The sequence below is a fragment of the Cnephaeus nilssonii genome (genome assembly GCF_951640355.1).
Source record: "Cnephaeus nilssonii genome assembly, chromosome: 2".
NCBI lineage: Eukaryota > Metazoa > Chordata > Mammalia > Chiroptera > Vespertilionidae > Cnephaeus > Cnephaeus nilssonii.
In genome coordinates this window covers 30,004,445-30,017,731 of record NC_137073.1, presented here as the reverse complement: position 1 = coordinate 30,017,731, position 13,287 = coordinate 30,004,445, and the positions used below count along the sequence as shown (strand labels likewise).

Genomic DNA, 13,287 nt, shown 5'->3' with positions numbered 1-13,287 from the left:
CTGCTTTGGGGATTCGGACGTTATAAGGGGAATTAAGATGCAATGCACTCAAGTATCTAAAACACAATTTTAGACTTAAAAGTAGTTTTAAATGAGGGCACTTGGCTTGCAATCACTGTTTAAGTGTATGTAGTTCAATATCAATTAGTCTGGAAAACTTTGCTGCATCATTGAATGGAGAAAATGAAATAAAGAACGAGAACGTGCTCTGAAAACAGGATTCTAAAATGTGGATTTCAGGCGTTACCTAGAAATAGCTAACCTAAGTGCGCTATTAGGAAAGCTTGAATTATTACTGTTTATATATATTCATACACACACACACACACACACACACACACACAACCATATAGGTGGGATGCTACTTAAATATCTGCATGGTGGTTGGATCAAAGTAGGAACCAGAGCAATAGAATCTCAGAGTTTTTAGAGGAAAAGATGTGTTTGCATTGTCTTCACTATTGCCATGTATCTCTTTCCTCCACTGTGCTGTCTATAAACTATTAATTCAAGAAAATTTATATCCTTAATTCAGAATCATTCTTCTCCCTTCACTGACTGGGAGCCTCCAGTGAACCTGTCCATCTTGTGGCAGAGTGGGCGGCTCCACTGAAGGTCTATTTTGAGTCCTTTTATTTGATCCTCCCACAAATATTTGTCAGCATTTCAGATGAGACAATTACATTGTCCTCTGGAGCTGCCACTTCTAGAACAACCTAATGAAGCAAGGATTGTGAATATTTTCTCATTTCCTCAAACTATTAAAAATCTAAAAGAACTAATTGAGTTTTAATGGTATAAAATCCTGGAACTCATAAAGACTTGCTTCTTTTTCTTCCCCCCCTTTTTTTTTCTTCTTCTTCTCTTTTTCTTTTTCTAATTAACTTGTAATTTTCTGGGCATCTTATTTGGCTCAGCACCCCCTCCTGTTTTTTATATGCATTCAAACCTCCAACCGTTTAGGACTTGTATCGATTTAACAATTAATAATTAGAAAAGCTCCCTTTCTAATGATGTCCTCATCTGGGACATCATTTGTTGTCTGATTGATTCTGAACTACTTTTAAGTTTTTGAGTTAAGCATTCGTGGCACATCTGTGTGATCATTTCATCGTGGCTTCTTGACTAATAGCATCAAACTGAGATTGCTTGGCTGGCTAATGTTGCTGTCTTTCTGTGGGAAGGGACTTGGAGCGCATCATTCGCCTCCTGCTAACAGCTTTTCCCCTCTCCGTCTTTGGCCACAGCTCTTCCATTCCTACCCTCCTGCGGTGTCGGGCATCCCCCCTATGATTCCACCCACTGGCCCTTTCGGTTCACTTCAAGGAGCATTTCAGCCGAAGGTAAGCACCTCTCAGTGGAAACGCACATGCATGCTTGTAAGTGGAGCCTCAGGCCAAGCACGCGGTGGGTTCTACGATCTCTCGCCTGTAACTTCTCTGGGGTCGGAGTGGGGATATTTTTTTCTAGTCCATGTAGTTTTAAACTTTAGCCAAATTCAATTTTCAATTTGTACTACCCATGTCATCTCAGTTGAGCTAGGATTTCCTGTGCTCTTTAAAAATATCAGAATATATGTGTATTTTCCCACCAAAATTGTGGACATAAGCTTCTGGTCAGAATTCTATCAAATGTCAGATGTATGTGCACAAAGTTGTCCTTGGGGTATGTTTTATTAGCAAAGATGCAAAGCTGAGCCTTTATCGATTTTAACAAAAGGGAAGGAAAAGGTTCTAGAATAAAATTACATCTTTTTAACTCTGGATTTTTATCCTCCCTCGTTTCCCCTCAGCCCCATCCGTCTGCCAACTGAAGAGCAGCACCACCTTTCCCTCCGCCCCTCAGTCCTCCCGCCCTCACTTCCACCCTGTCCCCTGCACCGCCCCTCCCTGCACCGCCCCTCCCCTGCACCAGACACTTGCCAAAGTCAAGGCGCTGTCATCGCTGACATCCTAATGTGAAATTAACCTTTCACTCTTTACAATAACCACATCCTTTCCTACCTCATCAGGGATATGCTACTGAACTTGTGCCACAGTTACCTCTGAGGGTCAAGGCTGAGGAGTAATTCCCGGAAATTTGACCCTTTTATGATTTTAAATCTGCTACAGCCCCTACTTTACTTTCATATAAAAAAAAAAAAAGACACAAAAAAACTACAATGTACTTCTCATGCTAGGAACCCGTCTCAGATTTTAAAGTAGGAAATTTGACTGTGTGTGACTGTGGTTTTCTTGTTATTTTCCATCTCATTTCTTAGACAAAACGCCTATTTTGGGCCAGAGTCTCCCAGGATGAGCACATATTACATTTCCAAAAGCATGCTGCCTTAATACTAGAAACAGGAAAAGAAATTAAAAAGCATTAGGGTGGATGGCTACACCTTAGAAACCACATTCACCTGCACAGGGTTACAGTTTATAAGCCAGGTTATATATACACAGGCTTTCACGGCGGCTGTGTTAGACATCTTCTAGCTTGGGGTAAAATAATGGTGATTTTTAAACCCCTTCCCCCATCTGCTCATGACTCCTCCCCCGGACCCTGCTCTGTCCCCTCTAGGTTTTCACAAATCTCTCGCACATCCCCAAACAGACTGGTAGGTCATTTAATAAATTAGACTATTTCCCTCACTCACAATTATCCAATCACACAGAAAACTACATCTGGGCAAGAAAGTGTCTCTCCTGGTGTTGAAATAGGCCTTTCCAGGCCATCTTGCTGATTGAATATGTAGATTGCAGTTCATTAGTGAGTTCTTCATATGTATGCAAATCAGGCTGTTAACAACTCCAGCTTAATTGTTGGTTGTACAGCAGCTGATTGCTTTTCTTTCTTTTTTTTTTTCCTTCTCTTTGTAGGCAAGTTTTGTGCCTAAACCTGAGCTTTTCCCCCTACCCCCCCTAAGTTACTTCCTGGTGTGAAGGGATTCCTCTTAGAGGTTGTGATTTCTTGAATAAAATACCTGGTGAAAAATCTTCTGAGTCCTTTACCCATTAGGAAGTAGTGGCTGCTTGTGCCCAAAGTAGGCTTTTTGTTGCTATTGTTAATTTAAAGGGCAAAAGCCTACACATAGGGTTAGTGTTGTTCATGAGACCTAAGAAGGGTGTGGGAATAGGAAAGATGAAGCAGAATTACTTTAGAAATCATTGAATGTAAATCTGTGTGGTCCCTAAATTAGGTTCTCTTGTCCCATTTCCACCACGGCTAATGAGTAATTACGGAGCATAATTCCTTGTTATTGTCTGCCAGTTAAAATTTAGGGAGTTCGCTTAATGTCTGTACAACACTTCCAGTTATTCTGATGAGAAGCACCTGATAGAGCAAATTAGGATGATGCTCACTTAAGCCGTCCTCGGAACGTCTGTTTGGTGATAAAGCGATGACGGGGCTGCGAGTGGCCGGGTTCCGGGGCAGCGCTTCCATGTCTTGATCCTCTTTTTGGTCCTGTGCTCTTCATTGCAGCAAGCTGGCCTCTGGCTTCAGATGCCATTGCTGGGGAGAGGCAGTCTCTGCCCGGGGCGCCTGGAGAACATAGGGCGTGGGTCCTGGTGGGCGCATGTGTGATCGCTGAGGAAAAGGAAACTGTAAACTCGTGTGTTCCAGAATGAAGCAAAATTGGGGGCTGGGTGAAAAGGAAGGAGAAGGGATTGAGAAGTACAAATTGGCAGTTCCAGAACAGTCCCGGGGACGTCAAGTGCAGCTTAGGGAATCGAGTCAGTAACATTGCAATAACTACGTATGGCGCCAGGTGCGTGCTGGAAGTATCAGGGGGGGACACTCTGTGAAGTGTATGATTGTCTAACCACCACGCCGTGCACCTGAAACTGTGCAACACAGCACTGAACATAAACAATGGCGTTTGACTCCTGTAATTTTGAGTAAAAGAATTTCGTGATACACATTGTATGCTCCCTCAGTTGTGGTCTGATTAATTTGTAGACATCCAACCCTATCGATGTTGCTGCTCGACCTGGGACAGTCCCGCACACTCTACTTCAAAAGGACCCGAGGGTACGTACAAAGTCGGGCTTGATCCCAGGTAACAGAGTGGGAAGCGGGTTGTTTGAGTGGGACAGCCAGCCCAGTGCTCGCTCCTTCTTTAGCTCATCCCAGTGGGCTGCTCTTTGAGCTGTTCCTTCTAGTTTGTGGAAGAAAATGCCAGTTACTCTTCGAAAATAAAGTCTCTTCTCGCCTGTGGCCACCGGACAGGGCGTGCCGACTTGGGGACAGAGGAATGGCTTACAGTCTGAGGTCAGGGATCCCATACTTCTAGCTCGTGTAGGTAGCATTCAGCTCATCTGTCCTTACATTTCTCTTACACAAAAGAAATAACTGTAAAATGTTTTGAATTGAAAAGCACTGAGCATTTTTTTCCCCCTGTTGTCAGGAAGTTCTGGCTCTGCACTAACATAAAATATCCATTTTGCTGTGGTTGTGTTACTTATTCACAGTGTCTGCCTCTACGTACTCTCAAAAAAGAATTTTAAGTTATATATAACCTTGTTCATTGATTGTTGTTTACACTCATCTTTGTAGTACATGTGCAAAATGACGACCTTTTACAATATTGTCTTTTTCCCTGGGTAAGGGCAGTCAGAAATTGGTGACCAGAGTTAGGTAGAAGTTTAAAATGACTCAACTATGTAAGTATGTTTATGATGTTTAGTGAACTTCTTTACAATGTCTAATACCTCTTAGTACTGTGCAGCCATCGAATTAAGGGCGTTGGTCGAGGTAGCCTAGTTCTGCTCCGTGTCTGGAAGGACACGCTCCCCAGATGCCCGTTCCCATCCAGCCGTGCGTGTCCACGGTCTGATGGCCCTTCTCCCTCGGACCCAGGCCGCGTGGTTTGGAGGGGCTGCATGAGGTAGTGAAACTCCTCAGATGTGTAATGTGAGCAGATTCTGTTGCCCGAGGGCAGACCGCTCTTGATTGAACTTGTTCAGGGGGCTTGTCAGCGCAGCCACCAGGGCTTGTGACGTGGGGGAGGGGACAGTTGGCACTCTTGATGGTGTGAAAATGGGTTAATTATCCTCCAAAAGGGCTTCATTTAAAAGTAAAATTCTAACATTTTAATTTCCCCTCCTAATGAAGCACTACAAATTTGTTAATTAGAGCAATTGTTTGAGTGACAGGCATGTAACCAAGTTGTCATTTTCTCTTCACAGTTGACAGATCCTTTCAGACCTATGTTAAGGGTAAGGAGCTTCTTCTGGAACTGTTTTCGCAGCCTCTGTGTGACTCCCCGTGGGTTAAATCACAAATCCACTTTGAGGAAACAAGCCCCAGGAGCTCGGGAATGGAGCATTGCAGGGACCTTTCTGTTGGTTGGGTTGGGTTGGGTTGGGTTGGGTTGGGTTGGGTTTCTCAGCTGGTATGATGGCAAATGGCCCGAACAGTTTTGCTTTAGTGTTGGAGGAAGCCAGGCTATTGAGGTGAAGCTAACAGATAAATCCACTGGAGTCCGATGCTCTTGTTAGCAGTTCTGGTGAAAGGTTAGGCTAGTGCAGTGGTCGGCAAACTCAGTCAACAGAGCAGCAAACCGCGGCTCACGAGCCGCAGGTTGCCGACCACTGGGCTAGGGGGAACTTGAGGGGAAGAATTGAGCCACAGGCTGGAAGTAGGATTTCCCCAAGTCCCGCTGTCCGTCTTGCACCTAGAAAGTCTGGGGCTGTTTGTCTTGGCTGGGCTGCCTCGTTCTGCAGCAAGTGGTGTCGACGTGTCACAGCCGTTCGGCCTACTTCTCCGGTGCAGAGAAGGGTGACCATGAGCCTTGGCACGCTAATGTCTTCAGAGGGCTGGAGCGTGGCCAGCAGATGACCCCGGATGATGCTGACGGACTTGGTTGGTTGGGGCGGGAGCGAAGATAGATGGTTGGCTGGAAGATGGATAGCTAGAAGATTCCCTGCCATACTTAATCTGTTTCTGGTGTGTAAAATCAGATTCAATTCCTCAGAAAGGGGAGAAAAGGGTTGTGCCATCACTTAGGTGATGACCCATAATTTCATTATAAAAGAAGAACACTGACCCAGACTTGGATTTAAGTATATGTTTTAGAACCCGCTCCTTCCTGTCGACACTGGAAGTGGCTGTCCTTTGCCAGCGTGGGGATGGGCATTGTTGATCCTCGCCCATCCCATAGTTAGTGAGCACACATTTGGGGCTCCTGGGTAGATTACGTAGCAAGACTACAAATGGTGGGGAGAGATGTTCCCTGCCTCCAGGTGGGAAGACGGCACACCACAGCCGCTCCCCGCTCATCGAGCAGGACGGGAAGTGACCGTGAAGAGGCCTAGAGAGTAGGAAGAACTGAGTGCTCGTCCTTCTCTCCTTGTTTGACTTAGAAGGGCAGTGCCTCTCAGCGAAGCACCCATAAGAACTGGGCTTCAGTAAACTGTGGGGACCTCCTTTGTCTTGCTTTAGGGGTTCAGGAGAGCCCGTGCTGGCGGAGGTTACCCGGGGCCTGGGCCCTCTCTTGTTTTGAACTGATTCCCAGGCACTCACCAATGAGCTCTCAGAACGGCCGATTTGCATTAGTACGGCCCCGTTTGTTAAGCAGGGCGCCCCCTCTCCCAGGTCTGCCAGCTGGCACCGGACAGGAAGGGAGCAGAGGCACAGAGGGGGCCTCAGGCGTTTGCCATCCTGTCCTGGGTGATGGGAGGTCCTCACCAAGTGCGGTGTTCTGAGGAGCCACCAGCTCGGGCCCCATGGGAGGGGAGGGCGCTGACGGGGGCCCTTGGCCTGGGCACTGGGGAGCCGCAGGCAGAGGCACTGGGGTAAAAAGCACTGTTGTCTCGTGAAAAAGCCTCCGTAGCCCAAATCTGCTGAAAGCTTTGGGGAAATGAAGGCGGTTTTCTCTGAAAGGTCTCCTGACCACGTCGCTGTTTCTCTTGCAGAAACCAGGGAAGTGGTGTGCGATGCACGTGCACATCGCCTGGCAGATCTACCACCACCAACAGAAAGTCAAGGTCAGTCCACTTCCCCAGCCCGGTAGGGGCCCCGGGCTCGGGAGTGATCTCCCCACCGCGTGTGATCTCCCCACCGCGTGTGATCTCCCCACCGCGTGTGATCTCCCACCGCGTGTGATCTCCCACCGCGTGTGATCTCCCCACCGCGTGTGATCTCCCCACATGGGAGCATGTGAACAGATTCTGAAGACCCCTGGCAGGCAGGATCCAGTCTCTGTTAAAACGTGGCTTGGAATCTTACTATTCATTGGGGAAACCACCAGCAAAAGGACAAAACAGAGGCAAACTGACAACTCCCTGATGATTTTTTCCTTTTAAAAAAAAGAATTTTTGTCATCTTATCAATCTAAAGAGTTTAAACATAGATGAGATCCCAGAATAATTAATAATTTTAGGGAAAATCCATAGACCAGGTGCCTCCAATGGGACAGGTTTATTATCGCAGACCCTGAGAGAGTCCCAGGGGGAGTGGAGCCGGCGGGAAGACCTGTAAAAAAGGTTTCTTCCCTGTAAGAAGGGTGTGTCCTCTTCATGTTAGAGCTTTAGGGAAATGACCGAGGAATTTAAGCCCTACATGACACTTCGGAACTGGCATTAGCCAGGCACAGATTCAAAATGACTCCTGTAGAGGCAGTATTTGGTCTGCCCTGGCCCTCCTGATGACCGGTGCCGAAGGTTAGAACCCAATCAGTACTTGTCAGAACCACTGGCCAGTCTTCCCCTGTCCATGGGAGACTTTCCTTTTCATCTGTTCCCATCACACAGGTGAACACATAGCATGCTTTACCAGGCCTTTAGGACAAAGTAGGGAAGCGGTCAGACTTCTGCAGGTGACCAGCTATGATGTCGCTGGTTGGGGTAGGGAGCAGAGTAACTGACGACTTAGATTTTACATTCTGTGTAACTGCGCCTGGAAAAGTGGGGGGGAAATTCCCCCAGTCACTCCAACAAGCTTCAGTGAACCCAGCTTTTCAATAATAAGCTTTTAGTCCCAACAGCATTTGGGAGCCATTATGAGAATAAGAAAAGAAGGCAATAACATGGAGGGCGAGCAAGTGACCACAGAAATGGTTGTGTTTTTTTTTCATGTTTTTTGTTTAATGGTTACATGACTTTTTAAAAACCAACCTTTAAAAGTTTGAAAGCCACTCAGATATTTGCTTTGGTGCCAAATACCTGCTCTTTCTCATAACATCCTATCAGGGAGCTCTGCTCGCTTTCCCTTCATTGTTGGGGAGGTTTAATGAGAAGCCTTGTGGTTCGGCTGCGTTTGTAACGGGGGCACCTTGAAGAGCTAACTAGATGTTGACACTTAGCTCGACTCACTTTCTGTTCTGGGTGATGTGGTTGGTGCGGTAGGTGAAGACATGTCCTCCTGTAAGAGGTGAAGGGTGCTGTGTGTGCCCTTTTAGCAACTCCCTTTCCATGGAAGTGCCCCCGGGGACGAAAACCTTCATTACCCCAATTCAATTAGGAAGGCCTCTTCTACCCGAGCTGGCTGTTCGTCTTCCCTCTCCGGCAAACGCTCTGTAATCCCCAAGCGCCATTTTGCTTCATGGACCTGCCTTGTGGTTAATGGAACTGTGCTGTGTACCGTGCAGTATTAGCACTAAATAATTTGGCAACCAAATTAAAGGAGCCATTCAAAAGGTTTTTATAGATTTATAGTGAATTAGAAGCTTCGTCTAGGGGGTTGGCTATTACTTTATAGCAGGACTTCCACGACAGTATTCCCTGTAGATTTGAGCAGAAATTACATTGCCCCCCTTTTTCTTTAACGTTCGTTTACTCATTCTTTTAGTCACTCACCAAATATTTATTGAGAGAGCCTACCGCCTGCGGGCTCCCTACTGTGCCCGGCGCCCAGGGCACTCCCCTGCCCCGGTTCCTGTTGCTTAGAGTTCAGTGGCGAGGATCAGGGCGCCTAAAGAATGGTGAGGTGCTGCCTGCTGCCAGGGGGCTGGCTTCCAGCTCCCGGGCTCAGGTAGGCTTCATCCTAAACAGGTGTGATGGATGCGTGGGCCGGCGACCTGCAGCAGTGAGGAACAGCGACGTGTCTCTGAGTCTCACACGTGTTGACTTGTACAGCGGGACAGGGTTTGTTTATAGCAGAACAGGAGGGAGTTGGTGGAGGAGTGGAACCCCGTGGGCTGAGAGTGTCAGATGTGTCTGCGAGATGGGAGGCGTGGCGATGGGAGGCGTGGCGTCAGAGGCAGCTCAGGGCCGTGAAGGACGGGGAACTGGAGAGCAGGGAGGAGGTGACCAGGGCAGGGAGGCCCCGGAGCTTCGGCCCCCCGGCCCGGGGGAGTGGGGAAGGGCTTGGTGCTTGTCCGAGGGGGTTCGAGGCTGATTCAGAGAGAGGGCTATTGAGAGTCGAGAAGGCGGGGCAGCTTCGAAATGATCATGTTTGAGTGCTGCCTGGTGGGAAATACAGTCAATAGTATCTAGTAACTATGGGTGGTGGCAGGTGGGTACTGGAAATATCAGGGGGACACCTTGTAAAGTATGTGATTGTCTAACCACCATGCTGTACACTGAAACTAACACAAAATAATATTGAATGTAACCATAATTGAAAAAAAGTAATAATACTGCTATTTTGAATAATTTTAAATGATAATTTCAAGTTTCATCTTGACATATATATTGCTATGGTATAAAAATAAAATTGGCATTTGCCCATTAAAAAAAGATGGTGGGTTAAGGACTCAGGAAGCAGATTGGGCGCCAATCCCTGCCGCCCTGGGGGAAGGCGAGCTGACAGGTGAGCTTGAGGGCAGATGTATAAATAAGAGGAAGTAGAGCGATTGCCGTTGATGGCAAGGACTTCACAACGAGAGGTTCCTAGTGGTTTTCTGGCCTGGACTGATCTCTTCTCAAGTAATTGGGGTTAATAGGCAAAGAAAAGACCCCTATTAGTTAAATTAATATTCCTACTTTATTTGTGTGGTTTGTTTGTGTGTGTTTTAAGTGTGTAACAATGATCACTTGAAAATTAGCTTGTAGGCATGCAAATATCTCTTCATAACTTTCAGTTCCTAATGTACTGTGATCTATTAGAGTATGGTAAAGAGTCATTAAACAATTAATTTACATGGAAGAATATTCGTGCAGAATTCCTAATAAAATGAGCTTTAAAATGCTCATTTAAAAACTTGCTAAAATGGGCCTTTACTTGGAATCATAAGCGACTTCGGAGGGTGGTGGTTTGAGTAAATAAAGATATGATTTTATTGCCACTTGAGCTTCTGATTTGAGAGACAGGTGCTGCCCAGTAGCCAGCCCTGCTGCCCTCTCTTGGCTGCGCTGCTATTCTGGCATCGAGGGTTAAACAGTGTGCGGGTTGCTGGGTCCTCACGGCATTCGTAAACGCAAACCTGACGGGGGCTCAGAGCCCAAGTGCGCTGAGTCTCTCGGTCTCAGCCCCTCATTAATGTCTTTCTTCCCTGCCAATCCTCTGGGGACATCATCTGTTATCTCCCCCCTTTGCTGCTGTAGAAACAAATGCAGTCAGACCCACATAAACTGGACTTCGGACTGAAACCCGAGTTCCTGAGCCGTCCTCCAGGCCCCAGTCTCTTCGGAGCCATCCACCACCCCCACGACCTGGCACGGCCTTCGACCTTGTTCTCTGCCGCAGGTGAGTTCCGAGGGGCCCGGGGCACCCAGACAAGTTGTTCTCGGGTAGCTGTGTGTGTGCACTCTGGACCACCGCTCAGTCACTCCCTACAAAGCAGTCCATGCCAGCCGTGAGGCCACTCAGCGCAGCGAGGGAAATGGCCTCCTTCACTGATACATCCTTTTTCCTTAAAGAAGGAAACAAGCATCATCTTTCCCTTCAGGCACTCACATTGCTTTGGCTTGTTATTTGCTTCTATATTAAGCCAGTATAACTCACAAGCACATCAAATGCTACTGAAGAAAGATCAGAACGCTTGCAAGGGCAAATGGGAAAGAATCGGCCCAGCACTTTCATAAGGATGCGGTTGCCCTCATTGTTGCCCACAGAGCTCAGTCGCTTTGCACCACGATGCTCAGTCATGCTGTGTTTGAGGGTCTGAAGATAAAGAAATACAGCTGAGTCTTGAACAGCACAGTTTGAACCATGTGGGTCCACATATGTGTGGGTTTTTTCACTGAATACACACAGCACTGCTAATGTATTTCTCTTCCTTATGATTTCCTTAATATTTTCTTTTCTCTAACTTACTTTGTTGTAAGAATATGGCATATAATACAACATAGAAAATATGTGTTACTCGAATTTTTATGAGTAAGGCAGTGGTTCTCAACCTTTCTAATGCTGCGACCCTTTAATACAGTTCCTCATGTTGTGGTGACCTCCAACCATAAAATTATTTTTGTCGCTACTTCATAACTGTAATTTTGCTACTGTTAATGAATCATGTAAATATGTGTTTTCCAATATTTACATTACGATTCATTAACAGTAGCAAAATTACAGTTATCTCACGACCCACAGATTGAGAACCGCTAGCAGGGTCGCCTAAGACCATTGGAAAACACAGATATTTACATTACAATTCACAACAGTAGCAAAATTACAGTTATGAAGTAGCAACGAAAATAATTTTATGGTTGGGGGTCACCACAACATGAGGAACTGTATTAAAGGGTCGCGGCATTAGAAAGGTTGAGAACCACTGGAGTAAGGCATCTGGTCAACAGTAGGCTATTAGTTAAGTTTCGGGGGAGTCAAAAGTTATATGCAGGTTTTCTACTGTGCAGGGGGTTGGCGCCCCTAACTCCCACATTGTTCAAGGGTCCCTGTAGTTACGCTAGTGGCTGGCAGTAGGGCCTGTGAAGGGAGGGTGGATCAGTTGGTTGTAATGATGCAGGAAATGTAGGGGACCGTATGAAACACCCAGGAGATATGCTCGTTAATGTCTGAGAGTGCGCACGGCTGGGGGCTGCTGAGGGTCACTGCTCAGGTGGCCACCCACTTATGCGCCAGGTCCATGCAAACGAAAGGCCGTGGCTGGTGGGAGGATTGGGTGGATGAGCACAGCCTCTGTCGCAAAAGGTTCCTTATTCGGTCTTTTCTAAAGCTGTCCTCAGTGCAGGCGCCTGGTCCGGGTCCCCACTTGATAAGATAGTAAGCAATGCCACGAGGCTCCCTGTAGTGACCAGCTCCATCATCCAATACCCGCCGTGCTGGGTAGAAGTACTCTTCTGGACATAAGTCTCCGAGGGGCTCCCTGCTTCCCATCCTCAGGGAACAAGTGGCACATCCACCCTGCCTGCCGCCTCCCCAGGCTTTTATCCAGGACTTGCTTTTGGTGGACCTAAAGCTCTTCCGTTCGAGATGAAACACCCACACTGCGGGAAATCGTTTTAATGGGCTTTGTTGCCAAACCAGTGAATCGCCCTGGAGGGCAGATGGAATTTGCGAAGGTCTCAGGTTTTCCTCTGTCAGTTCTGTCTAGGGACGTATTTGAAGGCCTTGTTACCATGGCATCTAGGCTCTGAGACAGGGCCACGTTAAGAGCAATTTGGGGAGAGAAATAGATTTCTCCCTGGCTTCCGTCCGGGCCACGCAGATGAATGGGCTTCTTTTGCTTCAATAACTTGGGGACTGCAAGGCACCCTGGGGCCCGGGCCCGGCGAAGCTCCCGTCTTCCCAGAAGCAGTAATGAGCTTGCACACACAGCGTTCAGCCAGGTGTTTACTTAGCTGCACCTCTAGTAACGAGTGTGCTGGGCTGCACCCGCTCTGTGGAGACGGGGTATCATTTCTGCCCTTTCTGGGTGGAGAGCAAGTCACCGTCTAGGGCTTGAGCAGAGAACTGCTCGGGTGCCTTCTAATTCTGGGACACTGGACATGGGCCTCTGTGCTGGGGGGGCTCCCCACCCCCCGGACCCTTGCAGGCTGGGTAACAAGGATCCGGAACATAAACCGAGTCAATAGGGTTTTGGGACAGGACGACCCTCCATTTTAATCTGTGTTTCCGCAGCAACTTATACTTGTTCATGGGAATTTAGTCCAAGTGCAAGGGATTCTAGAATAGTTGTTAGTGAGTTCATTAGGCCCTGTTTGTACTTCCCTTCTGGGAGGTAATCTTTTGTGGTGCCAGCGATACTGGATTCTGCCCCAAATGGTTATTTGGTGAAACTTGTAACCGGTATGTAGAATTTGCGCACACTTGTTAATTCAGCCCCTTTTGTCCTACCCTTGGGCACTGGTGCCTGGAATAAACTAAAGGGGCCTCTAGATGACCCTGGCCAGAGCCGAGCCTGCCTCCTCAGCACCCCCCCTCTCCCCCCCCGTACAGCCATCGGCCAGTGTGGGCCCCGAG

At 47.5% G+C, this 13,287-nt stretch overlaps 1 protein-coding gene across 4 annotated transcripts in view; it reads left to right on the top strand.

Annotated features, from left to right (window-relative positions):
* Positions 1 to 13,287, top strand: part of AUTS2 (activator of transcription and developmental regulator AUTS2) — a 1,102,591-nt gene that overhangs the window by 1,079,600 nt on the left and 9,704 nt on the right. For all 4 annotated transcript variants that reach the window (XM_079796033.1, XM_079796031.1, XM_079796032.1 and 1 more), the window contains exons 11-15: positions 1,248 to 1,343; positions 3,943 to 4,014; positions 5,172 to 5,201; positions 6,900 to 6,971; positions 10,470 to 10,611. In XM_079796033.1, coding sequence (XP_079652159.1) covers positions 1,248 to 1,343; positions 3,943 to 4,014; positions 5,172 to 5,201; positions 6,900 to 6,971; positions 10,470 to 10,611 — 412 coding nt within the window. The remainder of the gene's footprint in view (positions 1 to 1,247; positions 1,344 to 3,942; positions 4,015 to 5,171; positions 5,202 to 6,899; positions 6,972 to 10,469; positions 10,612 to 13,287) is intronic.